Genomic DNA, 27594 nt, shown 5'->3' with positions numbered 1-27594 from the left:
AGCTAATGGGCCTGCCATCTGAATCGTGTCTAGTTTGTGTCTGTTCAGGCAGATAAAAAGGTCTTGCAAAAAACAGTGTGGTTTATCACTGAGACAACACACATCCCTCACAAATCTAGAAGATGTTTCAGGCATTATGCACCAATACCAGCTTATGGTTTCACTTTGTGCAGACACAAGATGAACAGGAAAACTCATATGGACATATAGATGACACAATCAAAAACCAGAAGGACTTTAAACAAGAGCCTAAGGCAGTTGTGAATGGATTTTGGAGAGACTGTGCCCCACTCTCACCTGCCCAAAATGAGTGAAAAATAGATTTCAACTGACTGAAAGGCCACTCACCTGATGTTCTGCTATTGTTTAAGGTCTTTGTAGAGAGTCCTTCCTTACAAAGTCAGAGGAGGCACAAGATGTGGGAGGGATCAGGTGCATTGAATCTGACAAAAGCAGATTATGGCCCTGCCTCCATGCAAGTTACGGTAATTTAAACTAGATAGTTCCGTGCCTAGATTGATGCTGGCACTGTTAGCCAAACAAGGCAGATCACTTACTTTCTGCAGTTGGGAGGGGGATATTAGTTTACTCCCAATGTCAAAAAAGCTTATTAAAACATGTTGCAAAATTAAGCAAATATTCTACCATTTGCTGCACCATCAAAAACAATTGGGTTCAGGACCACATGCTTAACCATGGCAACACAACATAAGATGAAAAGCTGGTGAAGGACTAACTCTGACGGAATTGTGTCTCTGTCTAATTACACCTAAATGTAAAGTCACTGGAATTATAGTTGTAGTATGATTTTATACAATAAATAAGCTGTTCAAAGGATCAATAAAAAGTTCAGAACGCATTACACACATTGATCCTATGCACAGCTTATTATAAGACAACATACTACAAATCCAAAAACTTAACATTTAGAAAGCAAGGCCTTCATGAAAGATCCTAGTGTCATATATCCTTCTCTGAGATGTTTATTGGGCTTAACACAGAAAAATTGCCTATCTTGGACACACCAGAAGATACAGTGTGGAACAATAAACTACTCACTATAGACACATACACATGAACAGGGTTACTTAAAGTACAAGGTTTGGGGTGTGCAGTGTTAGAGAGCTAAATATACAGTACAGAGGAAGGAATCAAAGTTGCACAATACATTAGTCCATGCTATGATACCACGAGGAAATAAATCTCCATCTTTTAACGGCAGAAATTCAGAGGCATCTTTTAAATATTTACATAGCTTTGAGAAACAGATACACAGCAATAGTAGAATTTATTTATTTGCATTCACCAGTTTTTGAATGTTAAAGCAATAGAAATGTCTAAAATAATTTGAGATAGGGTGTTTTCCAATTCAATAACCCCTAAAGATCAATGTGTCCTATCTGCTAGGGGAACGAAACACAGCAAATAATCACAAATAAGAGAGGAATGCAAGGCCCTTGCCTTGCAAACATTTAAACATTTTCTATGCCTACCTTTAGCAAACACTGACTTACCTTTTACTTTCATAGAAGAAATGCAGGATGCTAGTTTTACTGAAGAAAAAATTGTATCTTCTTTCTCTCCGTTTCCTTCTTGCTGGACTGAAGTTTGACACAGAATACTTCAGTGCACATCATCGTATGATCCTACAGCCCTATGCACTGGAAGTAACTGCCACCAATGCAGTCTGCTATCAAAGAGAGGCTTTAAATAATGCCTTAGTGGTCTGGGAGGAAACAGTTCACTGCGAGAAAAGACAATGTTTTTTCTTAAAGTGTACATGAAACCTCTAAGCTAACAGGAAGAGTAGTGGCCATTAAGTATGATACTTTCATGTGGTTTCTCTCTGTGTCACTCGCTTATGTTAGATGTGTGCAACACTGCAAACCTCAACTTCCGCAAGATTCAGAGCGAGCATTTACTAGAAATGGCAGATCCCCCCTGACCGCTTTGATATCTCAGGGGGCTGTGGACTGCATGATAATTAATACATATTGCTGGTATTATTAATATGAATAATACAAATACAGTACCAGTAATACCAGCATAAATAGCACACACATTTTTAAATCCCCAATGCTTTTAAGCTATCAAAGGGAAGGCTTTATTCACCTATTTTTCAAGTAATATTACGTACAAATCAATCCAAATCCAAATCTAGAAATATCTGAATTGGAGGTTCCATTTCATCTTATTACATATGCTTCATAAGTTTAATAGCCAAATATCCATGTGTGTAGAAACCTTTTCCATTTTTAAAGAGAATATTAATATTCCAGGCCAAGCTCGACTTTTTTTGTTATCTGTTTTGGATGTGTTTCTATGTGTTTGATTGTAGAAACATCTGTAATAACCATAGCCAAACATTCTGTTTTCCACAGCAACCAACAAGAAGCATACTGCCTCTGAATCTGGAAGTCGTAATGACCAAGAGCCATTGACTCATTGATTTATCTCGCCCACAGGCAAGGTTAGCTTCCCACACCACCTTCTCGTTCCTCACATTTTGCCTCTGATATTGTCCTCAGTCTTACCTAGGCTACTGAAGTGCTTGAATGTTGGAAGGATGTGGAAGGAGGAGAATGTTCCAGACATCTCCAAGTCTGTTCCCCTCCTCCTCAAGCACTTTGCTGGTACAGGTGGTAAAGATCAGGAAGTTAAGTACTAGTCAAAGTCTGTATTTGGGGAACCTAGTTTTAACCTGGGAGAGAGACATGCAAATGCCCTTCCACTAAGAGAGCCTTTGCCAACCTGGTATCATCCAGATGTTTTGATTTACAACTTCCATCAGTCCCAGCCAGCATGAAGAAAAGCTAGCTAAAATAAAGTATGGCAGCTTGCACTACCATAAAAACTGATGCACCAAGACAGAGTTCCACAGAGAGTGGCACAGACAGACCATTTTGTTGACAATTGGCTTCCTTTTGTCAGAAGGAGGAAGACTGCCTGAGCTTCAATAGAGCCTTTTGGAAACTTCTTCCCCCATGTTTACATCAGGAAAACCCATATTAACGAGTATAATTTGCTTACTGTAACCTGAATTTGAATTATTTGGAAAACATGCACATATGCACTATGATTGTTTATGAGTATACTTTTAATAAAACAATTAACAGCAATATCTATATCTATCTATATATAAAAGATTACCTGAGAAGGGAGCTTCTAGTGTCCTAACAGTGAGTATGCATCTCTCCACAGCCATTGACTAAATCCTGCATTGGAGAATTTGGGCTAGGTAGGCACTAAGTTCTGGAAGATGTTGGCAATGCAGTGTTGCCTAAGAGCAGAAACTGCCCTCACCAACTGCTGTGGGTTGGAAAGGGAAGAAATTAAAAGGGCTGAAAGAAGGTAAGAGTGAAGAAAAAAGCAAGCTTAATGTCATCTGTGAAAAGCAGTTGAGGGTACCCTGTTATAAAACCTGCAAATTATTCAGGCAGAGTAAATGCATAAATTCAGAGTATGCATAAATGCACAAATTTAATTAATAATAATACGGGTGTAAATGGGAGGGATTAAGAACTGTCATCTAGCCTGTGATTCTTGAGAAGTATTGCAATTCTTTTGAAGCATTTGAGAAGACTTCTGTTGAAGCATTTGAGAAGCAAAGCCAAGATAGTAATCTACCCTCTCTGAGGGGGTGAGCTACGCATCCTGGCAAATGAAACGCTTCAAACTCTTTTGCCAAGATAGCATGATAGGGAGGGGAAAAACCAATTTTGTGTATAACTTTTAGTTATTTGTTAATCAATAAGCATAAATGTGATTTAATAAATATATATGGGGGAAATAGTTTTGAAGGGTGGAAAGCTTTGTTTTTGGATTCTGAATTGGGAATTTGCAGCTCCCAAAGTATCGCTGAACTGTAACTCTCAATTCATTGGCTGTATTGCCTGGGGTGATCATGAGAGTTGGCATCCAACACCATGCAGGTTCTCCACAGTGCCGCATTATTGCACAAGGCCCCATTTTACAAGATGACACTTCCTTCTGTTAAAAAAAAAAGTCTCTTCTAACATGGTGTCTCCTGAAATCCAGTTTTTGTTTTTTGCTGTGGTGGCCAGTCAGGTGGTACACTATTCTTGCAGATAAAAAGCCTTCAATACTAAGCAGTGAAAGAGGTGATAAGGGCCCTACATTTGCAAATGGATGTTGCTAGTGCTGTTTTTCTAGAAAAAGAGGTGCTGGAACTCACCGTGAACGCCTCCCTTGTTCTCTTATAAAGGCAATGGTGCCCACCTGAGAGGTGCCGGAACTGAGTCCGGTGAGTTATGGTTGAAAAAAAGCCCTGGATGTTGCAGGACAACAGAGGCATGGGAGCTGCTACATCTCAGTGGTACGTGTTGGTTATTGTTGACTCCCCTCCATGGTACTGACCTTGAAGTCTCCAGGGGACACCCTTGGATAAGGGCTTTGGGACCTCCCCCTCAGTTCACTGCTCAGCAGCAGTCTCTTTATTCCCCATTATACCATTTCACTGGCTGCTTCCATTTCTGTTAAGGATTTCTATTTAATTTAATTTCTATTTAATTTTTTATAAATTAACTTTGGTCAGACCTCCCTTCTGCACCCTTCATTTTAAGGTTACTGACAAAATAGAAGGCATCCAGAGGAGGGGGACGGTCGGATATGAGGAACCCTGAGCCAAAGACTGCACTCCAGAGGGTCAGACTAGATGTCCCTTTGGGTTCCTAACTCTACAATTCCGAGACTGGAGGAGCTGGATATAGTGGGCCTGCAGAAAAGGCTATTAAGAGGCGACGTATCATCTTCAAGCACCTGAAGGCCCAGCCACCATGGAAGATGGGGAGTTCTGAAGGAGGGTGAGCCACTCCTGTATTCTAAAAAAGTAAAATAAGCGAAGAATGTGTGCTAACCCTCCCTCCCCTACGGTCGCTAAAGCGCAGACTCCTCAGCTCAGCGCGAACCACACGCAAAAAAACCCCAGAAACGGCGACTGGGGGGGGCACTTTCCACACCTCTTATTAAACAACGGAAACCGCGCGCGCTCGCCCTCGATTGCGCAAGCGCGCGAGAGGGGGGGGGGAAATAAAGAGAGAGCGTAGCTCAGCAACGCTTCCGGTACATTTGCCAGCGTCGGGTGATTGGTTGGGAAAGCACATGAGCGCACTGCGCAGCCGCGCAGCTCGAGCGAGAGAGGAAAGAAAGAAAGAAAGCGCTGCTGTCTGCGACCGGCGAAGAGTCGGTTGCGCATGCGCCGCGTGGGAGTCGCTAGGCTGGATTGCTGAAGAAGAAGATGGACGAGCTTCAGTCTGCAGAGGAGGTAACGGTTCCTAAGGACAGCGGCGTCCCTCCTCCTCCTCCTCTTGGCGGGCGGGCATGGAGGGAAGGGACGGCGTGCCCCTTTCTTCCGTAGCTGCGGGGACCTCCGTGGGGAGGGCAGTGGCGATGGCGGGGTCCGCCCCTTTGCCCATTGTCAGCCACGTTCCCGTTCCTGGAAGGTCGCCTGGCCCTCCTCTCTTGCCAGCCCCGGCGCTCCCGCCGCTTCCAGCCCTTGGGCTGTGAGGAGAGATGCCGCCGCCAGCCTGCCTTACAAGCCCCGGGCAACTTTTCCTGCTGGCGGTGCTGCATCTCCCCGCTCCCCCGTGGTAGGGATGGCTTGTGCCCGAAAGCGCCGCTCTTCGTGGCACGCGGGTACACGCATTTGGGAGGTGCGCGTGCAGCAAGCCGAATAAATAAATCTCTTGCCGGCTGGTCTAATGGCCCAGGTTCTTTTCCTAAGGGAAACTTCGCAAAATCGAAGAGGGAAGGGAATTTTCGCCTCTAAAAGGAGAAGAGAAGGAAACTGGCAGGTTTCATCTGGGGTGTGGCGGGATCTCCTTTTGGCATTCAGAAGTTACTGTTCCATCAAGTCCATGGTTATGTGGCTATAGAAAAGAGATCCTTAGATATTCTTTCAGTGTTCAACTGAATGTCCTAACCCTAATCATGATCAGGTAGTAAACGTGGCCCAGGGTCAAAGGTGAGATGGAGCCTCATGTACTCCTCTCTGCAGATGAGCTATGTGTCTCAGCGAGTCATAAACAAGTATTTCATAAAATTTATATACCAGGATTGAAAAACAAAAAACCACCGACACCTCAAAACCTTTATTATCATTTATAGTAATGTTTATTATATATGATAATAAAAATATAAAAGAAAAAAGGGGGGAAGATAAGAGTTGCCTTGATGCATGAGTGCCAGAAAGGCCTCCACATATTTATGAATAGATTGTAAAAGGGGAGTAAAGGTAAAGGGACCCCTGACCATTAGGTCCAGTCGCGGACAACTATTGGGTTGTGGCGCTCATCTCGCTTTACTGGCTGAGGGAGCTGGCGTTTGTCTGCAGACAGCTTCCAGGTCAAGTGGCCAGCATGACTAAGCTGCTTCTGGCGAACCACAGCAGTGCACGGAAACGCCATTTACCTTCCTGCCAGATACCTATTTATCTACTTGCACTCTGATGTGCTTTCCAACTGCTAGGGTGGCAGGAGCAGGGACCGAGCAACAGGAGCTCACCCTGTCGCGGGGATTCGAACTGCCAACCTTCTGATTGGCAAGCCCAAGAGGCTCTGTGGTTTAGCGCCACCCGTGTCCCTAAAAGGGGAGTAGATGTGGCTTTTTATGCGTTCCCTGGCCACTATATATGCCTGCCACCTCTATTCTATAAGTGTTTGAAGGGATGTTAAACATATGCTTTTATGTGACTGCTTAAGAAGTTCATTTGCTGCGGTTATAAGCATTAAGGAATCGCTTGGCACACTTTGCGATGGCAGGATTCTATGTCTGGTGAAGTAGAAACACAGCGTTAGATGCTTAGGGAAATAAATCAAATCTGATTAATGTTTGAAGCATTAGCCTGTTTGTTAAAACTACATTTGTGTCAGTACTGCAAATTGCTTACTTGGTTTAAATGTTATCTCTGGCTTCTTTTTCTCTTCTTTCCCCCTGCAAGACTGCGTTTATTGTGGATGAAGTAAGCAACATTATAAAAGAGGTAGGATGGTGTTTATGCTACATATATCCTCATTCCACAGCACCTGCTATATTTCCACTGCACCCCATAACTCCCTTTAAAAAGATAAATATATCACTGCTGCATTGTGGAAAATACACATTGCACTGAATTGTAAGGCTGCAATCACTCACACATACCTAGGAATAGGTCTCATTGAACTCAGTGGTACTTCTGAGTAGACATGCCTAAGTTTGTGTTGTAAGCCCACATTTAAAGTGGCAACATGAGCTATGTAAACAGCCTCTTAACACACATTGCAATGTGAATTATTTAAATTTTGCTCCGAAATATGTGTGGGTCTGTGTGCTCATAATTTTGTTATTGGTGTATACATTTCGTACAATTACATACAGATACATATTATTTCATTTGAAACATTTCTAGGGGATTGTGACTCGCTGGCTCTGTTTTGTGAACATTTCACCTCTCCAGCTAGTGATATAGTGACTTAAAAGTATGAAGCAGGGCAGTTCTCACAAGTGAAAGGGATGGGAGGGAGGACCAGAATCTGCAGAATCTCTTGAATACATAGAAAACATTTCTGCATATGCAGATTGTCTCTCCGAGGGGAAAAACCCACTCCCCCAACTTTACTTTATAGTCCCTCATGCTATGTTGAATTCACTCTGGAGGTGACTCCTGATCTGCAGGGATGATTTTTCTGGGAGTATCAAGAGCTGCAGTGGGAAGAGCAGTAGAGGCTCGTTGGCCTTATGTCATACTTTTAATCCCAGGCAGCCTGTATAGAAGAAACAATCCTATTTTGATATCCTCATAGAATTGCATTCATAAAGGTTTTTACCTCTCTTTTTAAATGATTAAGCATATCAAATTTAGGACTTCATCTTGTAATATGAACTGACTTCTGGCCTAATCTGCAAGCTAGTTAAATCTACTTGAATCACCGTGGTGACATCAGTATTTAATGTATGTACCTTGGCTTAAATGGAGTGGACTGTTCTATTTCATGAGATTCCAACTTCAGGAATAATCTTTTGGTGACTTGCAGCTATAGAATTAGCATAGTTAGTAGATTTAGAGCAAATTTACTCTAGTTATGTGTTACCTGGGTACCAGTGTCTTGTTTGCTAATCCTCTGTTGTGGCAACCTTCCTGGCGATTAGTGAAGGCTTAGGAGCACAAGCTAAATATGTTGTACATGCCATTCTTTGTTAAGCAAATATATGATTGGTAACTTATCAAGTATGTACAACTCATCTGTGTAAAAAACCTGCATGCCTCCCTTGCATGTTTTGTGGTGGTGGTGGTGTTTATTACTCACTTTTCACCCTAAAGCCCCAAGGCAGGTTACAGCATTAAAAACATTAAGAACAATTTAAAATAATAGGGCTATTAGGTGCTAGTACACTCTGCTACAGTATTGTTTGCAAACATAGAATCTGCAGGAAAAAGCACGAAAGGACCACAACTTGGTGACATTCAATGAACAGCCACTCCCTTGTTCTCAGTCTTGGCACTAATGCTTTACAGAGTGTGAAATCTATGCCTACAACCGCAGGATAAGACTGAGTAAGCCAGACACCCATTTATTACAGAGGGTATTGATTTGGGCTGTTTAGCCTCTTGTTGCAAGATCTCATTGTCACTCCCTCTGTAGCTTCAGGAGTGGAAGACGTCTTTCTCCCTCTATGTGTTTCTGGTGATACATTAAATGTTGTTCATAACGTTCCTAATATTTTTTAGGTACTGGGGAAAGACCGAAAAGCAACACAGTCCCTGCCTCCATGCTTACAATCTGTCAAACACAGCACAAAAGAGATGAACAGTAACAGGTGCCTGTGCTCACCTGAACACCATCACTGGGGGCACTGCAGCTCACCATGAGGGGTGAGGTTGGCACACTGCTTGGATCCTAGGTTGCCTCAATCCCACCCCTGCTGCACTCCCAGAACACCAACAGTGCAGTTACTGCCCACAGAGCTTTTTACATGCATGGCCTTCGCAGTTGACATTGTCTCCCACTGGCAGAGAGGTGTGTCTGCTCCACTGTAATTAGGATTGTAGTTGCCTCAGAATAAATATGAGGCGCCATATTGTTGGTTACCTGCCCAAATCATTCTTGCAAAGGTGGGGGGGGGTCTTTGTGTGTTTGGAACTCTTGAGATTGATCCACCACCTCACAGATGGCAGCTCAAGCTAGCATTTCAGTGATCATTGCTTATCAGTATGGCTGTTAATTGGTTCTGGGTTTTCCTTCTTGTTTGATGGTGTAATCTGTGTTGCTTGGAAAAAACATTGACATATTTATCCTAGCTTTTGAAATCAATGCATGCTTTTAAAAAAATTAAAATTCCATAGCAGCCTGGTGGTAATTTGAACCTCTCTTTGTTTGCAGGCCATAGAAGGAACAATAGGTGGCAATGCATATCTGCACAGCAAAGTGAATCAATGGACTACAAGTGTTGTAGAGCAAATTCTGAGTCATCTCACAAAGCTGGGGAAACCTTTCAAATATGTTGGTAAGTGAATGGGTTTCTGTGCTCATTGTATTATTGTTTTGACAAATGGTTTTGAGTAAAACCGAAAATTAAACTCTAAAATGGAAATTGCAGGTGAGGGGCCAAAAACTCTCTGTGATTAGTTTAATAACTGCTGTGACCCTAAAAGGTCATTTAAGATAAGAGATGTTTACATAGGCATTTAAGGCTAAAAACAGATGTGGATGTAACTGTGTAGCTTATGCCATGGAAACATTCCATTTTCTAACAATACTATATCTTCAATTTACAGTGACATGTGTGATTATGCAAAAGAATGGTGCTGGACTTCATACTGCAAGCTCTTGCTTCTGGGACAACTCTGCTGATGGTAACAAGAATGTTTTAATACTTTGTCTTAGTTTCTCCATTGAAATGTTTCACAAGATATTTGTGTGACTCCAGAAGAGAAAAATCAACACACACCTGTTCTGTGGTAATAAACTTCTAATACTAGAAGTTACAAGTGACCATGGGGCAGGTTGTTCTTGTTAGAAGTGCCTTATTCTCTTATTTCCCTAGGGTAGCTAGTAGAGCATCTCTGCTTTAAAATTGAAGGATTGTAGAGTTGTAAGGGGCCCCGAAGAGTTGCCTCTTCCAACCTCCTGTAATGCAGGAATCTCGGCTAAAGCATCCATGACAGATGACCATTCAACCTTTGCTTTAAAACCTCCAAGGAATGAGAGTCCACCATCTTCCACTGTCAAACAGCTCTTACTGTCAGAAAGTTCTTCCTGATACTTAGTTGGAAGAATCATCATCACCAGTGAATAAACATATATGCTTCCTGTGGAAGAATAAAGTGTGACTGAATATCGGTGTAATGTGGTTCAATAACTTTAGGTTCCACTGCTCCAAATTATGGGATGTTGCCTATGTGGTACGGAGTTGGCTGAGGCTTAAACTTAGCAAGTGTGGCTTAAGATGCAATAGATCTGTTCTATGTGTTCTTTAAATTGAAAGCTATGAATTTTATGATCTGATGTAGCTCTTCTGTATATATAGTATGGCCACCCTGATTGACTGACTTCTCTTTTTGTAGGAACCTGCACTGTGAGATGGGAGAACAAGACTATGTACTGTATTGTCAGTGCCTTTGGACTCGCAATATAATTGCCTTGGAATTCTTCAGCCTTTGTGTCATCCCTTCCATTTCATATATCCACTAAAACTGTGAATTCAGTGAACAACTTTGTTTTTAAAGAACTTCTGTCTTCTTCCTGTGAGAAAATGGGGAAGCAATTTCTATGCTGTTACATAAACACATCACCTCTTATCCATATCAAATCACTCCCTGTCTTAACACTTTAAGGACTCTTTTCTCAAGGTGCTAAAACCTGAAACATGCTGCACTTCTTCAGCTTTATTGCAACTGGTTTGAATAAGACTAATTTCACACAATGCTTTTGTTTGTTATTAAATTATTGAAGTTCTGAACTTGTGTATGTGCATTCATAAAAGCTGTACATTCCACAAGCGTGAGGTTAACCTCACATGCCTTTAACAGCTTGGCCCTAATGGATCATTGCGAAGTAATGGGGGTGCAGTTATTCCTTAAGCACTCGCTCAGCTGCTTCTGTGGTACCCTAAAACTCCCAATAGAGCCACCAAAGCTCCAGTTGTTTACACTAGACAACTGTAGGTATTTTAAACATTCCCATATAAAGTAACTCCAGTTTTAATGTCAGCCAAAACTTTTAGTTGCATGGAGGGGCTAACAGCTAATTGCTCCAAGGTGCATAGTTCTCTTTAAAGTAAAATTGAGTTGTTGTTTTTTTAAAAAAATCAATTTAGATGGCTCTTTGCTCCCTGACCAAACATATAAGTAGGAGCGGCCCCAAGTTAATTGATTGTAGAGAAAGTACTCCTTATTCTACTCCATTCTCAAAATGGGAGACCAGCACACCTCACAGAACAGAGGCAAGAAGCAGCAGAATGTTGATCCATGCTTGCCATAGCACAGGGCACATCCTTTGAATGTAAAAGATCCAAGGCTCCATCTCAGGGATCTCAAAGTAGGATAAAGACCCTGTTTCTTAGTACACAGAAGCTGTCACTTAAGGAGTGAACTGACATTTGAGAGCCTCTTCTTGAGATGGTAGACTTGTACCAACCAATCAGAAATCCACTTCACTGTAAGTTCTCCTGGAACAGTAAATTGGGCTAAATGTTATTTAAAATAACCACATAATAAGTATTCCACACACCCCAAAGAATTGCCAGAATGCAATATTTTTCATCAAAGTGTTTTTCAGAACACTCCAGAATGAGTGAGCTGTTTTACTGTAAAGTGAATTTGACTGTATTGCTGCACTCTGCTTAAGTGTCTGTATAATTAAGTGGTCAAAAACATGAAGTGCAGTTTCCAACTAGTGGGATTGTTGCTAGCGTTTGTGAATGGACCATAGCACAGTGGGAGAGATGCATGCTTTTCATGTAGCTTCAATCCCTGGCATCACTCATTCAGTGCTTCTTGGGTTGGCAGGGCTGGGAAAGTCTGGCTGAGACTAGATGGAGGAGAACAATTGTGTGATACAGTATAAAGAAGCATAATTTGTTCAGTTGGGACCCCTGGGAAAACTGAGTAGGACAGACTAATGTTAAATAGCATGTTACTAAAATAATTGTTTAGTATTTATGGCCTCATTGTGCTCCAGAGTTTCTGAAACCACAGGGCATTTAAAAGCCTAAGAACAAAACATACTGCTTTTCCATTAAAATAGCAAGCTTATCTGAAAAATTCAAGCACACAGGTGTTCGCAGGTGGATGAGAGAATTCTCCCCACCCCCACTCCAGGGCCAACATAGGCCCTGCAAATCCATATCGGCAAACTGACGTGTTTCTTTGTTTAGAAACTCGTGCTCATTGGCAGTGCTCTCACTGCGGCAGTTTCTGGGGGAAAGGCAGTGGTGAGAGTGAACCCCGACAGTTGCAGCATCTATCATCCAGTTGCAAAGTTGCTGGCAGTTCAACAGCATGCACTTGAAGAAAGATTGTTTGCCAATTATCTTTGTTGGGAAAGAGACGGGGCGTGCACCCCCATTTATTGTCCTTGAGCACTTGTCAGAGTTTGGTGCGCATGCAAGTGAGGTTCCAGTACTGTGCCTGCTCATACCTCAGTTCCATCAAGTAGTATCAAGGGGCTTCTGCTTGTCCCCCTGGAATTTTGGCTGGTTGTCCACCATGCTTCCTGAAGATATTTAGAGTCAGACGTCATTATTTTGAGCTGTGTCATCATTTGATGTCACTTTTTTTTCTTTCAAATATAGACAACCAATTTTGTTTTCCTCAGATGCATTTATATCTATTTCCATCAAATTCAGATCAATGAAAAGACAGTGAAATTGAGAGTTTTTTCATCCTAAAGCCAGAGCAGTTTTAGCTTATCTATTACATACCACCAAATGAATTTCCATATGCACACATGGAAATAAACGTGCCACCATTTATTGTGTATGGGGAGGAACAATACTGAGATAGGCGCAAAGGTTCTATATAAAACTTTATTGTGAATGCATTGGATTGGAACGTAATTTTACTATGCACAGTCTCCAAAACATCTCTGCGCCCAGTATTTTACTGAAAGTAAACTAACTCTTAAATTCCTGCTCAGGGAAAGTTATCACCACTGTTGCTAGTGCCCCATCATAATTACAAATAGCATCTACCCTGAAGCATGAAGATGACACATTAAGGTACCCCATGCATACCCTTCCAAAAGCAAAATTATAGTTACAACTTTTCATTAACTTAAACATACACTATGAAAAGTTTCTAGCCACGTTTTGGTAGAAAATATTTTCTAGAGGTTTATTTCATTTTACATCTATTTACAAATGTTGAGTTCAGTTGTACAGTAGCATAAGGAGCTTTTCATATCAATTACTGGCACAATTGGAACATATGGCTAAAAATGCAACAGATGTGACATCATTTAAATGCAGTAATGGCCTTGGGCACCATTTAGAAGTAACTCTCTCATTGTAAGTAAGGCTTTGTACCTCATGTGGGAGTAAGTCTGATCGACCCAACTTGGACTTGCTCCTGAGCACAGGATCAGGCTGCAAATTTCTTGCTAAACTTCTTTCAATGTACCTTTATGTAAACACAGATTTCCTGTTGTTTGGCATGATTCTACTGGGTTTACACTTATGGCTGAGCCAAGATTACTCAGAAAAAAATTGTTTTCCGTGACCCTTTTGCCAGTGCTTTTTCTTTTCTTTTCTATAATCTGTAGAAATCTTTGCTTGTTTAAACTTGCGGCCCCTCAACCTCAGGGATATTATAGCACAGCCACATCTGATTGGCTACAAGACAGTATGGCATCTTCCTCCTTCACTATCTCTGGCTGATAGATGATCACTTATGTGACTAAGCCAGGAAGAAAGAAGTGGTGGGTGGGTGGGAAGATCCTAAAGCAGCAGTGAGGAATCCCACCACCAAAACCACTAGTTTCTATTTAAAAAATTGAGAACACTACAGGCTACTTTCCCTGAAGGTGGAAACTGAAGGTTGCAGCAGACAAAACACAAGATTATAGCTTGTCTGAACATTGAGCACAGTCCTCGTTACATTACTGCCTCTTAGCTTTACTGGCACATCGAAATTTTAACCATAAAAGCCAGTGTGTACAAACTGCATATTTACCTAAACAGCACTGCAACTGACAATCACAACTGCTAAGGCAAAAGTGATCCATGTTAAACAAGGGCAAAGATAAAGAAGGCGAAAACTACAAGCACTTTGGGGGAGGTTACACCATATGTGGGGCACGGAGGGCAATGCTCATGTTTTCTTTAGAGATGTTTTTCACCAACAGTGGGCATCAGCAAGTCTTTTTACACACACTACAGAAGCCATTTCAAAAGCAGCAACCTCTGCCAACAAAAAAGATGGGACACACTTTAAAAAAAAAAAGAAAGAAAAAACCCACAACAAAACAAAATATATGCTTTGTAGTGGGCGATGTTCCCCCACTGTAGAAGAATTACTGCTGCAGTTGTCCACTGGGAATTATTTTATTTGATGAGGGAATCTAGCTCATACTCACTCAAAAGCCCAGCTGAAGCAAAATTGCTTGGCAACTGATCCTTGTGGAAGCCAACTAAACACCATATCCAAAGGCACTTTCATTAACAGCTCCCTCATCCAGCTGCAGGGCAGTGATTCCCAAATGTTTCCCCCCATGGAGCACTTGAAAATTGCTGCGGTTTTTGGCAGACCTCTAAATGGTTTTTCTGCTTGTAGCAATTGTAAGGTGCAGTACTACATTGCTGGATGCTTTTAAACTGCATTTTTACAGACCCACTGCAGACTACCTGCATGAAGCTTGTGGTCCATGGAACAGAGTTTATGAAGCCCTGCTAAAAGGAAAACAACAGCTTTCCCAGTGACTCTCCTATTCAAAGGGAACCCCTTAGCAAAAAATAAAAATACAACACACCTTGCTCAATTATCATATCTGTGCAAAAGAATTCCAATTAATAAACCTGAAAATAGTCTCTACTACTACCTTGTGTTTCCCCCAGTTTGCAATATGACAATTTTAAATGTTCTGGGTGTTTAACACTGAGCAACAAGTTGTGATGTGGCATAAGAACAAATGGCACTAAAAGTGTAATGGGAAACACAGCTGGATGCTTGTTCCTGGGACTCGTCAGATGAGTGAGATTAGTGGAGACAAATGCAATAGTAGCCTTCAATTCCTAAAGTTTAAAGAACTTCAGGGACATTTAATTAAGAAATTAACTCAGGAATTCATTTATTTTCTCCAGAACTAAGGGAAAAGGTAACTTAAGTAAAACTGAGTGATTGTTCTGTAAGGGCAAGCATTCAGACTTTGTAATGACCCCGCCCCCTCTTGTCCCCCTGAATATTGTTCTGCAAGCAGAAGTCCTCACACAGGGCTGACAGGACTTATTAATTGAATATCACCCTAGGTATTTAAAATGTAGAAGAAAAACCAACAATAATTTAAAAGAATATATACATCAAAAGACAAGTAGTACAATTTTTCCACATGATTACTAGGGGTCAATATCAAGCAATATAAAAGATTAGGAAAAATACACATCTAGTTTCCCAAGTTTTACAATGTATTTTAGGCAAAGTCATACTCAGATCCACTGAAATCAATGAACAAGTTACTGAAATCCATTGATTTAAATGGGTCTACTCTGAGTATGACTAACATTGGATATTATCCATAGAATATACTCCATGCCTTGGTTTTAATTTGCTGTTAAAAACAACAACATTTTACTAAATACATATTAGCACTCTAACTTGCTGATTGCCACAGAACAAAACATCTGAAATGGTTTATCAGAAACCTAGCAAAAGCAAACTATTACATTTAGATGATTATATTAATATTATGTCTTGTACTTTTGATATGCAAAGTGCATGACACTCTTCCATAGCTTTAATATCAGTGTAGATATTTACTTTCAAAAATAGCCGAACAAATCCTTCACAGTGCCATAAATTCACATGTCACACTAAGCCAAACCGTGGTTTAGGACCAACAAGCTCCCAGAATGGGGATCACACTGCTTTGCTTGTCACGGCTCATTTTGCTGCTGAGCTAAGCCATGGTTTGCCTTATCATGTTGTTCAACCCAGAGGTCATGGTTCAGAATACGCAGTAAGGCAAACCATGGCTTAGTTCAGCAGCAGCAATAGCAACAAAATGATGGGGGGAGCAAAGCAAATGGGACCTGTATACACTGTATACAGGAGGCTGTATGTATACACTAAGCCATGGTTTGGCTCAGTATGATGTGCAAACTGGGTCAGTTTATTCGTAGCTTGAGGTATCAATCACCATATACTTGTCTATGGCCAGGATTCAAAGCACTGTGTTTTTTTGCAAGTACTAACCCTTTCCCAGAGTAACTCCTTGCACATACTGAAGAGCCAATACTGAGAAAGTCGCCCCCCCCCATCAACTCTCTCATATACCCACAGAGGAAAGTCCTTTCCATTAATGCACAAGGTTCTTATTATCCCAGCCTATTTTCCTAGAAAACAGTAACAGCAGAATGAACAGGTAACTACAGGTAACTTGCACCTGACGCTTATTTAACAGGCACACTCTCAGCATTATGCACGTTGCCCAAAAGTGGTGCAAAAATGGCAGGCACAGGGGAAAAATAAGAAAATGGTGTGCAAGGGGGAAAGAGGGGGCATGAGAGCAAGGAGAAAGAGCCAGCAGCCTTCGTAAGAGTGTTTAGGCACAGAAGGGGTGGTTGCAGAGGGTGATCAGAGGTGGCCAGAGAGACTTGTGGAGGGGTTTGGAGAGACAACTAAAGGGTGTGGAGAAACTTCAGACTGCAGAGTTAACTGAGGGCCAAACAGGTATTGACTGCTGAACTGCTAAAGGAACTGGTCAGCTCAAGTTCAGTATGCGAGGATGATGATGGAGAGCATGGGTCAGCAAGTTGGAGCCTACAGAAATTTTCTCAACTTTTCTATGCATATGATCTGATCCCTCCATGGAATGCATCCTCAAGATCATCTGTGGGAATACAGACATTCTGAGAGCATGCAAGGAAATGTTTGACGAGCCCAAGGGACAACAGCAGCACCTCACAAAGAAACTAGCAACAGCAGATGTGCCCAGGCAACCCACCTCTGGATCTGAACCACAGCCAAGCACTTCCTCCGGCTACCAGTCAACTCCCCAGGGTCTTCGTATCATCTGCAGCATCATCCAGCAAGGGAAAAGATGCACAAGACGAAGAGCCACATTCGTCCCTCACCAGTTAAGTGCAGTGATTTTAAAAATGGTTGTTGAACGGCTTGCTAGGGGTCTTTTGGGGCTTTACGCAATTTTGCTTATACCCGCGATGGCTAGGAACGCGACCCCTGCCTAAGATGCAAGTTACCTGTAGACTGTTTCTGCAGCTTGAATTATGTTAGGACAAGGTTTGCCAAGCAAGAGATGCAAATAGCAATTCAAGTGTGACCAGCAGAAATGCACTGAACTTTTACATTCAACTCAAAAAGGGTCTTCAGTCCTTGCATATTGGTCATTTTTGTTTTGGTCAGTGATATAACAAAGTGTTTCTGCAAAGGGAACCTACTGGAGTTATTTATAGGCAGGAACATGGGCTTGAAAAAGCACATGAAAATACTGACAGCTTCTGTGAGGTAGGAGGGCTATTCACGATTTCCCCATCATACTATTTTAATAAATCCATTCAAAACCAAAACTACCAGGGTGGGAGAGTAAAGAGGCATTTCTCAATAAACTGTGATTGGAAGCACCATTCTGCTAAACTGTATCAACTTCAGTAGTGCACATTTCCAGCATGGGTAAGAATGGAACACATGAAAGCTGCCATTTTAGGTATGTCTGAAGATGAGCTAAAAGAAATGCCTATCGCAAAACAGAACCCAAAATGGCTCAGATCATACCTTTCATTGAACCAACTACAGTCAAGTACACACATCACATGGAGGCTTCACCACACCATTGCTGCAATGTGTATAGAGGCTTGGTCCCATTGTATGCACGCAATGAGGATGATTCATTCCATGTTAGCCATTGTCTTCTGCATATGTGGCAGGCATCGTACAAAGGCTGTTCACGTGGCCTCCACATGATCATAACATTCCGTCACGTTCCAACAATTATTGCAGAACTCTGAAATCTGAAGACCTCTCTGTAATTTGAAGGCTCCAATTTACTTTTCTGGTTTATACAGTTGGTTCAACAAAATGGATCAACCACCATTTTGGATCGTGCTCAGTTAAATGAAGAGAATTTCCTATCCAAATATCTCCAAGAGCCCACCTAGGTTCACATCCAACACATAATGTGTTTGTGTTTCTATACTACTGGCTATGAAATACCAAACTATTTAAAACACCCTTATTCGGGGGGAGGGGGAAAACATTTACAGAATTTAAGGGAATGTGTGTTAAAATTATATATTGTTCCCTCTTAATTAACAGCAGCAAGCAGCATTCAGTCATCATTTACACAGCAGAAGACGCTCAGGTTATGCCTTTCACCGAATGTGACTGTTGTTTTAAGATAAAGCAGCCTTAGAACACCTTCTTTCTCAAATTATTCTGCTCTTCCAATCAATTATATAGAATTATGTCGGTCTCAGAAGAAGCTGAACTGGTGTGCTTAATCGCAATCACAAAATCAGATAACTGAAAAAACCTCCTTCATTTAATTCAAGTCACATACAGTGCTGAATCACAATTGCAATTCCTACCCACCACCTTTCAACCCCTGAATAGGAGAACAGAAATTGAGGTTTCTCAAGGTGTTGGAAGTGCCAAGCAGATTCCAATCAGAGTAAGTTTGGGGTTGAATGACGTTGGGAGCTGGGGCATTTCCTCTCTCCCCTTCTCTGCAAACACGGTTTGCAAATGTCAAAATAAAATTATTTTGGAGTAAAAAATAAGCATCTCAATACTAAATTCCAAGTAAATAGTTATGAAACTATGAGGAAATCAAAGTATTAGCTGTGAAAGTGCACAACAAGCTCCCCAAACAATCTGGACCGGAGGCATCCCATCACAACTGTTTTCTAAAAATGGGGGGGGGGGTACATTTTGAGTTTACAAAATAACTCTTCCCTAAAAATTATATTCTCTCCCCTCTCCCACTTCAGTTTTAGGTTTGTAAACAGAAGGGGAGAAACAGGAAATCCTTCCACAGACGTCTTTGATCAGTTAACAGTAGACTCAGGAAAAAGACTTTTAGGGGGGTGGGGGGAAGAGTGTCAAAATTGCTTTTGTTCTCATAGAGCAGGTCACTTCTATGAAAACTTAATCGCTGTCCGATTCCTCCTTGAATTTGGCTCTGATGGCTTGACCGTTCTGAAGTGGCATTTCTTCATAATCACTCCTGTCCCCCCAAAAAAGAGATATTCAAGAACATCTTAATAGCATAAAACAACACTTATTCTGGGCAAGTAGACAAAATTAGTATGCTCTCAAAAGATTTGTTATTCTTTCAAACATGAACCATCTTCAGGTAGGAATGAAAGCAGTATTCTTTAGCTTCCTTCCATTCTATCTAAAGAGTATGGCTTCAAAATCTGACCATATTGGAAAGTTGGTATAAGGAGCTTGCTTCAATTTTAGTGTTCAAAGCAATTCATTTGTTTTCAAGGCATCCTAAATGTAACACTGATGGCTCAGTTGGAAGTGTACACTTGTCTTGCTTGCTGCTGAATTTGAGACAGGACCAAAAGACAAGGAAACAAGCAGGGACACATGCTTTTCTCAGAAAAGCAAAGCAAAACTCCATGGGGAAAAAATCCCCCTGCAATTATTCAAGCAGCTGAACATCCCCACAGTAAGGGTTGTTGCATAGCTGCTTACACATAGGACAGGCTCAAAAAGAATAAGGCAGCAAATTGATACTCTTTCTGCCCCACACAAAGATTATTCATATGTTGGAAAGGGTTGGGGTAGAATTTGCAGCTGCACTTTCCAATACAAACTGTCATTACCCTTAAAATTACATTATTTTTGTAAACTGGTGCTTAAAAACTTTATGCTTCTGAATTAAATGGCTAACAAGTTAGATAAATAATAGTAGGCACAATGTCTGTATTAGCACTTGCTTTCCCTGCCACACGTACATTTCACTCACGTGGCTTATCTCACAAATTCAGACCTCGCTCCCTAGAACGGAGCCCTCTCATCTTATAACCAATTCTGCGGCTATAAAACTCTGCGGTCACAGAGGCTATAGAGAGATGTTAGGTCATATGTGAGCAAGTGAGCACACTGGGACCAGAGCAGAAGAAGAGCCTGTTGGACCAGGTCAATGACCCATCAGGATGCCAATGAAAGCATCCTGTTCTCACGGGACAACCAGATGCCTGCGGGAAACCAGCAAGCTGGATTCAAGCACAAGAACACTCTCTCCTCGCATGGTTTCCAGCAACTGGCATTCAGAAGCATTACTGCCTCCAACTGTGGAGGCAGAGTACAGCCATTGATAGCCCTCTCCTCCATGAATTTGTCTCATCCTCTTTTCAAGTCATGCAGGCTGGTGGCCATCTCTGCCTCCTGTGGGAGTGAATTCAAATCACTGCTCAGCCGATGAAGCTCACAAGAGATCTACTGGCCTTTCACTCTCTCTCAGGCCAACCTACCTTGGTAAATTGCCATGAGGATAAATGGGGCAAGGGACCACATATGCCACTTAAGTTCCATGAGGGAACTAATGGAAGCTTTTTAAAAAATGTTTGACCTCATACTATTCCTACCACAAGTACTAGATTCTTCATCATTTGCTTCCAATATACAGCTATCACCAGTGACAGGGCAGTCCTTTTTAAAAGGAAACCTCCACTGCTTATATTTTGTAGAATATGAGAAAAAATATTAAATTAATACTACTACTGTAAGCCTTATGTTACTTACCCATAGATCACATCATCATCTGAGTCGTTCAGCATAGAGAAGGCAGGATTATCTTTCAGCTGAGACTCTGAAAGGTTTTGCAAAGGAAAAGTTCACTTAACAAGATATCTCTCCATTATAGGACCTTTTCAGTTCAGCTTATTTGAACTTTCAGAAAGCTTTCGATAGTCAAGATGAGTCTCTCAAGAGAGACCATAAGCCTAGCATTTTGGGGAGGAGGGGAATACGTCTTCTTATGGAACACCATGGAGGGAAGCAAGACTCTGCCAGCATGGCGAGTGGTGACAGGTGATGGGAGCTTGAAGACAACTTGTGGAAAGCCACAAGTTTCTTATGCCTGCTCTAGGGCTTAAATCCAAATAGAGATAATACCTGAATATGACATGCAACCTTTTTGCAATAGAATAGAATATGGCGGAAAAAGAGAGGGAAATCAAAAACCGAACTGAGGCCGACTTACCATACAGGGCATTTTTTGATGGTGAATATACGAAGGCTAATGTGTATAAATAGAAGTTCAATAAGCCGTAGAACGATAAGAATTCTGCAGGTGGTAACGGTCAAGGATATCAAGCAAAACAATTCAAGATGCACACCTCGCAGCACACAAATGTCATTCTCCACATATATGTAGGCAGCTAACCTGGACATGTTCAAAACCCTAGCAAAACATCTAGGAAAAAGTTATCTCCAAATTTAAAAGTCAAATCTGCTTTACAGCTGCCTCACCTATAGGTAGAGTCACAGACAAAAGCTGTGCTAATGTTCAAAGCTGCCCCAACATACAAAAAGCTAAAAGCCAGCCTGTCTACTAAGATCATAGAGAGGCTCTCCTTCACATGTCACCAGCATCTGAGCTATGTATGCTTGGGATGCAGGAGAGGGGCATTTCTGTGGGTGTGCCATTGCTTTGCAACACCCCGCGCAGATGTGCTTGCCTTGCCTACGCTTTGATGGCCTTCATTATATAAGGAACTACAGTATGCTAATCCCTCAAATAGAGAGCTTGACTGAAACATCTCAGTACCACAATGTCACAATAAAAGGATATAATTATGATAATGGGTCGACAGTTCAGCCACAAAGTTGTCTTGCAGAACCTGGGCTCCAAAACGCAGATAAAGTATAACGATGCTGCAGTTAAGGGAGAAGAAACCAAAAAGCCACTCAAGATTTTGTAATTACTTTCTAACCAGAGTTAAATGAAACATTAAATTAGTGCTGGGGCAAATGTTAAAAGGTAAAGGTAAAGGTAAAAAAAACCCTGACAGTTAAGCCCAGTCACGAACAACTCTGGGGTTGCAGCGCTCATCTCGCTTTACTGGCCAAGGGAACCGAAGTTTGTCCGCAGACAGTTTTTCCGGGTCATGTGGCCAGCATGACTAAGTCACTTCTGGCGAAACCAGAGCAGCGCACAGAAACGCCGTTTACCTTCCCACCGGAGCGGTACCTATTTAACTACTTGCATTTTTTGGCATGCTTTCGAACTGCTAGATTGGCAGGAGCTGGGATTGAACAACAGGAGCTCACCCCGTCACGGAGATTCGAACCACCAACCTTCCGATCGACAAACCCTAGGCTCAGTGGTTTAGACCACAGCGCCACCCGCGTCCCTTAGGGCAAATGTTAGCCTTCCTAATTAAATCTACTGTCAATGCACAGGAACATCCAGATTCTCAAAAGATGAGTGCATGGGAGGGGATGCAGTTGTGAGAAGGATGTGGTAATTGTGCCAATGGAAGTTATTATTTCATATATTTATATACCACAATACCAAAACAGTCTAAGTGGTTTGTAAAAACCAAAAAATATTACATGTATATATGCCATAAAGTATCGGCATCTAATATAGTCAAACCTTGGTTGTCGAACGTAATCCATTCTGGAAGCCCATTCGGCTTCTGAAATGTTCGACAACCGAGGCATGGCTTCCGATTGGTTGCAGGAGCTTCCTGCACTCAAGCAGAAGCTGAGTTGGACATTTGGCTTCCGAAATACAGTGGTACCTCAGGTTACAGATGCTTCAGGTTACAGACTCCGATAACCCAGAAATAGTACCTCGGGTTAAGAACTTTGCTTCAGGCTGAGAACAGAAATTGTGCAGCGGTGGCACGGCGGCAGCGGGAGGCCCCATTAGCTAAAGTGTTACCTCAGGTTAAGAACAGTTTCAGGTTGAGAACAGACTTCCAGAACGAATTAAGTTCTTAACCCGAGGTACCACTGTACATTTGAAAACCAGAGCATTTACTTCTGGGTTTTTGTGTTCGGGAGGCGAAATGTTCCAAAACGGAGGCATTTGGGATCCGAGGTTTGACTGTATGTGCTTTATCAGAAATGTGTAAGATGCTAATCTGCACCTCAGCAGAATGATTTCTGTATCTAGCACCTTTCAGAAAAGAATTAATATCTTACCTAATGACGAGAACTACAAATGTTAACGCGGTCAAGAATTTTAGCCTGAGATCTGAGGAAAGGAGAAGAAAAATGGTTATCTGAAAGTGAACACAAATATCTCACTGGAAGAACATTGCCATGCAGCAACCATGACTGGCACAGAACAGAGCTTACCGACATAGGGCATGTTACGGAGTTCTGAGCATGCCCTGATTATCAGGAACAAAAGGTACAAAATGTACACAGCTGCCACCACAAGGAAGAAGATTTTCATACCCTGTTACAAAAATATATACAAAAGTTTTAAAAATATTATTTTGATGATGATTATGACATTTCTTTCCTATGCTTCATGATGAGGTCCACGGACAGCTTACAAGAATGTAAAAATACAATATCAAAGACAGATAAAACAAATTACAGCCATGAGAATGGGATGGGCCCTAAAATATATGTCTCCAGTGTCAAAGGTGCATATCCAGCCTTTCACTCAGGCAAAAGTGCCTTTAGATGAAAGCCTTTACATTTGAATAACCATGGCTAAACGTAATCCCAGTCACTATATGCTTCTCGGATAAGAACAGTTTTACATGATTTCCAAAATGCTGGTCAGGCTAAACATAGGGATGTTGTGCTATCAATCCTGTTTCTCTATGTGTTTCCCCTGATTTGCATACCTGATGCACAGGTGGTCACATGTTTTTAAAAGAAGCTGAGAACAGTGACTTTATAAGTCACTTCATTTTTCCTGTTCTTTTTCATTTTCTCTTAATACAATTATCTCCCAATATTTATTGTGTTGTATTAAGACATCCTCACGTGATCTTAGAAACAGCAACTGGACTTCTAAGAATCTAAATGAAAGATATAACTGATGACCAACAAAGAGTTATAGTTTACAGAAGTGGGCAACAAAAGTCTTTCAACAAAATTAGAATAATAGAATTGTACAATTGTAGAAGGGAAGTTGGGAGTCCAACGCCTGCAATGCAGGAATATCAACTGAAGCATCCCTGGAAGACGGCTATCCACCTCAAGACCTCAAAGGAAGGAGAGTCCATCATGAGTCTGTTTCAGTGCGAAGCTGCTCTTACAGTCAAAAAATTATTCCTGATGTTTAGTCAGAATCTCCTTTTTTGTAACTTGAATCCATTGGTTCAGGTCCTATACTCTGGAGTGGGAGAGAACAAGCTTGCTCCATCTTTCATGTGACAGCCCTTTAGAAACTTGATTTTGTTACATGTGAAATTCTCCTAATTACAAGAATCTGTAATTACAAGAATCTACTTAGAATTAAGAATCTGTGTGAGATGGTTTTTTGCAAAGCTGGTAGGCTTTTGTTGTGATCAGGGGAATCTTACACGTAACAATTTCAAGCTTCTAACTCTGAATTTAAGTGGGTTCTCACCATTCTTTTTCTGAAGGTTCTTCCATGGATATCAGAAGTCCCTAGAAACTAAATGTAAGAAAACCTACAACCAATATTTAAGTGACAGCCTGTTACCTATCATTTTGCAGTTGTGTCAGCATAGGACATCAGCTGGACAGATGGATTAAAATAGCTCAGTGTTTTTCAAAATCTGATAATCCACACAGCATTTCTCATATAATCAGAAAGGATTGTTCACACTAATTTACCTGAAAGTTGTTTGTGTCAATCCCATACTGGTATGTTGGGTCATGTAGTTCATTGACACTAAAAAAAAATAATAAGATCATTTAATGTAAGAATTTGTATGCATCATAAAACTAAAAATAAATCCATAGAAACTAACATGTTTAAAAAATTGGCCATTTCTTCCGCCTCAGCTTAATAAGATACAGATTTGGACTCTCTCTACTACAGTTTTCAAGAAAAAGCCAGAAAAAATTGATTCCAATTTGAGTTTGTAATTATGTTTTCTATTTATGCAGAACTGAGAAAGCTGGATCAAACACATTCAAATACACATACACATAGCACTAGGAAAATGTTTTTAAATCCTATGACTACTCAGAACTGAATAACGTTTGCCACTTCTTGAGTATCCAATGCAGTGCTTACCCATGGAAGAAAATAATTCCTCTGCGGAATAGGGGAGGGAGAGAATTTTCAGTGATTCCTCCTTACCATGAAAGTTCCTGGACTCCCTCAATCTGTTCCAGAGGGTACCTCAACTACAAGGAAAGTGGGCTCTCTCTATGTAATGGGAAGACTTCATATTCTGATCATATGCTAACAGACTGAATAATCTATGCAGCTAAGGAAGACTTTAGTCAGATCTCAGGATACAAAGCTATCTCCCAATATTTATTGTAGTTTCAACATGTGCTTTACATTCTCCTAATGGTGGACTTAGTCTTTGCTTTTACTAGAGGAAAAGCAAAAGATAGGAACTATTAAAAAAAATCCTGCTTTCTTGTTCAAGGCTATTTAGTGATCAAAGAATTTAGTGATCAGAGAAAGGAAAAGAGGAAAGATGAAAAGAGAGAAGTTACTCACGTCTGCCATATTCCTAATGTAACAGAAGCCAGCCACAAAAGACCAACAATAAGGAGTTTAGGAAAATAGAACGTTATGCACCTCCTTTCGCCCTAACAAAGAAAAGGATAAATTAAGAATATTAAACTTGGTTTTCAGACATCAGTTAATTTACAATATTGTGAAATATTGTTGTACTTTTTTTTGGAGGGACAGCAGCAACAAATAGTTTAATTTTGAGAAACTCACACAGAGTTTCTGGGTGGAATCCAAACTGGGGATGCATGCAAGAGGGAAAAAATAATTCATAAAGTTCATAGGGTATTTGTAGGCTCTCTCTAATCTACTTGGCTGGGAAAGGAGGGGAGAGGCTGAACTACAGCTTTCTGAATTCAGCAGAGGAAGTGAAGGATTAAAAATGCTACAAATAAAGTAAGTTTAACTTGTTCTTTGACAAGTGAGACCATTTATTAACGTTATTTATTCCTTTGGTTTAAGATTTTTCCAAAACTGTTTATTTGGAATAGGTTTTAATGGGTGACTTAATGAGTGTTTATCCAGTAAAAAGCAGTAAAGCGCACACACATATGCACAGAGCAAGAGATAAGTGTGAAAGGCAGAATGTAGATAGCATTGAAATATGTGTCTCCTCCTGACCTGCACTCTGATCCCATGGTAGACACAGAGCCAAAACAGCAGCAATGCACATAAGAACAGCGACTGGAAGAGGTCATCTAGCATTCCAGGAAACCAACTGTTGATTAGGAATGAGAGGGGGAAAAATGGATCTGCAACAAAAGAAAAAGTGTCACAAGACAACCACGGAAAATGTTGTTCCACTCTACACTTGGACACTCTTTTGCAGCCTAATTGTGTGTCAGAGTTGCGACTCAACAGAGCCTTCTCAGTGGCTGCACCCAGACTATGCAAATCCTCTCCTAAGGAGTCCTGTCTAGCTCCCTCTCATATGGACTCTAACCAGCAGGGAAAGAGTTTTGGCTTTTTCAAACAGGTTTTTAGCTTGCCAAACTGATATTGCTTTCCTGCAACTCTATGATGGTAGATGGCGAAAACCAGCTGCTGATTTTTTTATCTGCTCCTGTTGTTCAGCCACTTGTTTTATACATTCTAAACCACTGTATTTTATTTTATTTTTATAATAATTTCCCAACCCACCCTTTGCTGGCTGCCTTGGTCACCTAACTGTGGAAAGGGAGGATAAATAGCTATTTTTAAAAGGTAGAATCAGTGAGAACTGAAATTCTCCCATGCTGACCCTGGGTGCAATCCAACTGGTACACTTGTACTCACACAAAAGGCTTTTTTAACCAGCAGATGCCTCTGCTAACAGAAGAGGGGGGTGATTTTTGCCAGCGCCCTGCAGTATACAGTGCCCCCAAAATTCAACTGCTGGAAGTTTTTTGGGGGGACCACCATAGGGAATTGGCAAAAACTGAAGAGGGGTGAAAAGTCCTTCTTTGAGAAGAGGGCATCACATGGATCCTGCCCTTCCCCAAACTTATTTCAAAAGAAAGGGGCTTGTACTTATTTATTTTTCCTTTCCTCCCCAATCTCACTTATGTGAGGAGGGCGGGGGAGAATCTGCCTTATAAAGCATGGCCCCAGGAGCTTAACACAGTATGATGTAATACATATAAATACCATTATAAAGCAACAGCAGGGGGAGAAGGATTGACATCCACTTCTGCTCTATTCCCCAATCTCGCATTGAGAACTTGCGCAGGGAGTGTGCAAAGAGACACTGCAAAGGAACATAAAAAAAAAAAAATCAGCGAAGATTATGCAATACCCGTTT

The 27594-nt window shown here is 41.2% G+C and overlaps 3 protein-coding genes across 15 annotated transcripts in view; 1 reads left to right on the top strand and 2 right to left on the bottom strand.

Moving 5' to 3' along the window:
• Positions 1 to 4350, bottom strand: part of SYTL3 (synaptotagmin like 3) — a 34532-nt gene extending 30182 nt beyond the window's left edge. For 3 of the 8 annotated variants that reach the window (XM_083732448.1, XM_083732454.1, XM_083732449.1), the window contains exons 1-3: positions 4196 to 4350; positions 3151 to 3309; positions 1515 to 1744 (exon numbers count right to left, since the gene is read on the bottom strand). The gene's annotated coding sequence lies outside the window, so the exon portion shown is untranslated. Of the gene's footprint in view, positions 1 to 1514; positions 3094 to 3150; positions 3310 to 4195 lie in introns of those variants that run through there. The other 5 variants (XM_083732451.1, XM_083732453.1, XM_083732450.1 and 2 more) reach the window with 3 other exon arrangements.
• A 739-nt stretch (positions 4351 to 5089) lies between these two features.
• On the top strand, positions 5090 to 10956 carry DYNLT1 (dynein light chain Tctex-type 1). The gene is made up of 5 exons (XM_083732885.1): positions 5090 to 5284; positions 6959 to 7000; positions 9378 to 9501; positions 9773 to 9850; positions 10562 to 10956. Exons 1-5 carry the CDS (start codon positions 5258 to 5260, stop codon positions 10630 to 10632), a joined length of 342 nt encoding a protein of 113 aa, XP_083589011.1. The 5' UTR covers positions 5090 to 5257; the 3' UTR covers positions 10633 to 10956.
• Positions 10957 to 13009: 2053 nt separating this feature from the next.
• The window catches only part of TMEM181 (transmembrane protein 181), a 30064-nt gene continuing 15479 nt past the window's right edge, over positions 13010 to 27594 (bottom strand). For 4 of the 6 annotated variants that reach the window (XM_083732516.1, XM_083732517.1, XM_083732519.1 and 1 more), the window contains 10 exons: positions 27441 to 27540; positions 26436 to 26566; positions 25800 to 25891; positions 24956 to 25013; positions 23492 to 23594; positions 23336 to 23387; positions 21975 to 22057; positions 21384 to 21473; positions 20924 to 20990; positions 13010 to 19391 (listed from right to left, as the gene is read on the bottom strand). In XM_083732516.1, the coding sequence (XP_083588642.1) occupies positions 19313 to 19391; positions 20924 to 20990; positions 21384 to 21473; positions 21975 to 22057; positions 23336 to 23387; positions 23492 to 23594; positions 24956 to 25013; positions 25800 to 25891; positions 26436 to 26566; positions 27441 to 27540 (855 nt within the window). In that variant the 3' untranslated portion in view covers positions 13010 to 19312. Of the gene's footprint in view, positions 19812 to 20111; positions 20991 to 21383; positions 21474 to 21974; positions 22058 to 23335; positions 23388 to 23491; positions 23595 to 24955; positions 25014 to 25799; positions 25892 to 26435; positions 26567 to 27440; positions 27541 to 27594 lie in introns of all 6 variants that reach the window. The other 2 variants (XR_014562524.1, XR_014562525.1) reach the window with 2 other exon arrangements.

This window comes from Podarcis gaigeae (genome assembly GCF_964106915.1).
Source record: "Podarcis gaigeae genome assembly, chromosome: 3".
NCBI classification, from domain to species: domain Eukaryota; kingdom Metazoa; phylum Chordata; class Lepidosauria; order Squamata; family Lacertidae; genus Podarcis; species Podarcis gaigeae.
The sequence above is the reverse complement of the archived record's forward strand: the minus strand, read 5'-3'. Positions and strand labels throughout refer to the sequence as shown.

What these genes read in the sequence shown, in the direction of transcription:
- DYNLT1 (XM_083732885.1), top strand. Translation starts at nt 5,258, where the DNA reads ATGGACGAGCTTCAGTCTGCAGAGGAG. An exon ending in AGCTTCAGTCTGCAGAGGAG is followed by an intron (nt 5,285 to 6,958) that starts GTAACGGTTCCT and finishes TCCCCCTGCAAG; the next exon opens with ACTGCGTTTATTGTGGATGA. An exon ending in GAAACCTTTCAAATATGTTG is followed by an intron (nt 9,502 to 9,772) that starts GTAAGTGAATGG and finishes TTCAATTTACAG; the next exon opens with TGACATGTGTGATTATGCAA.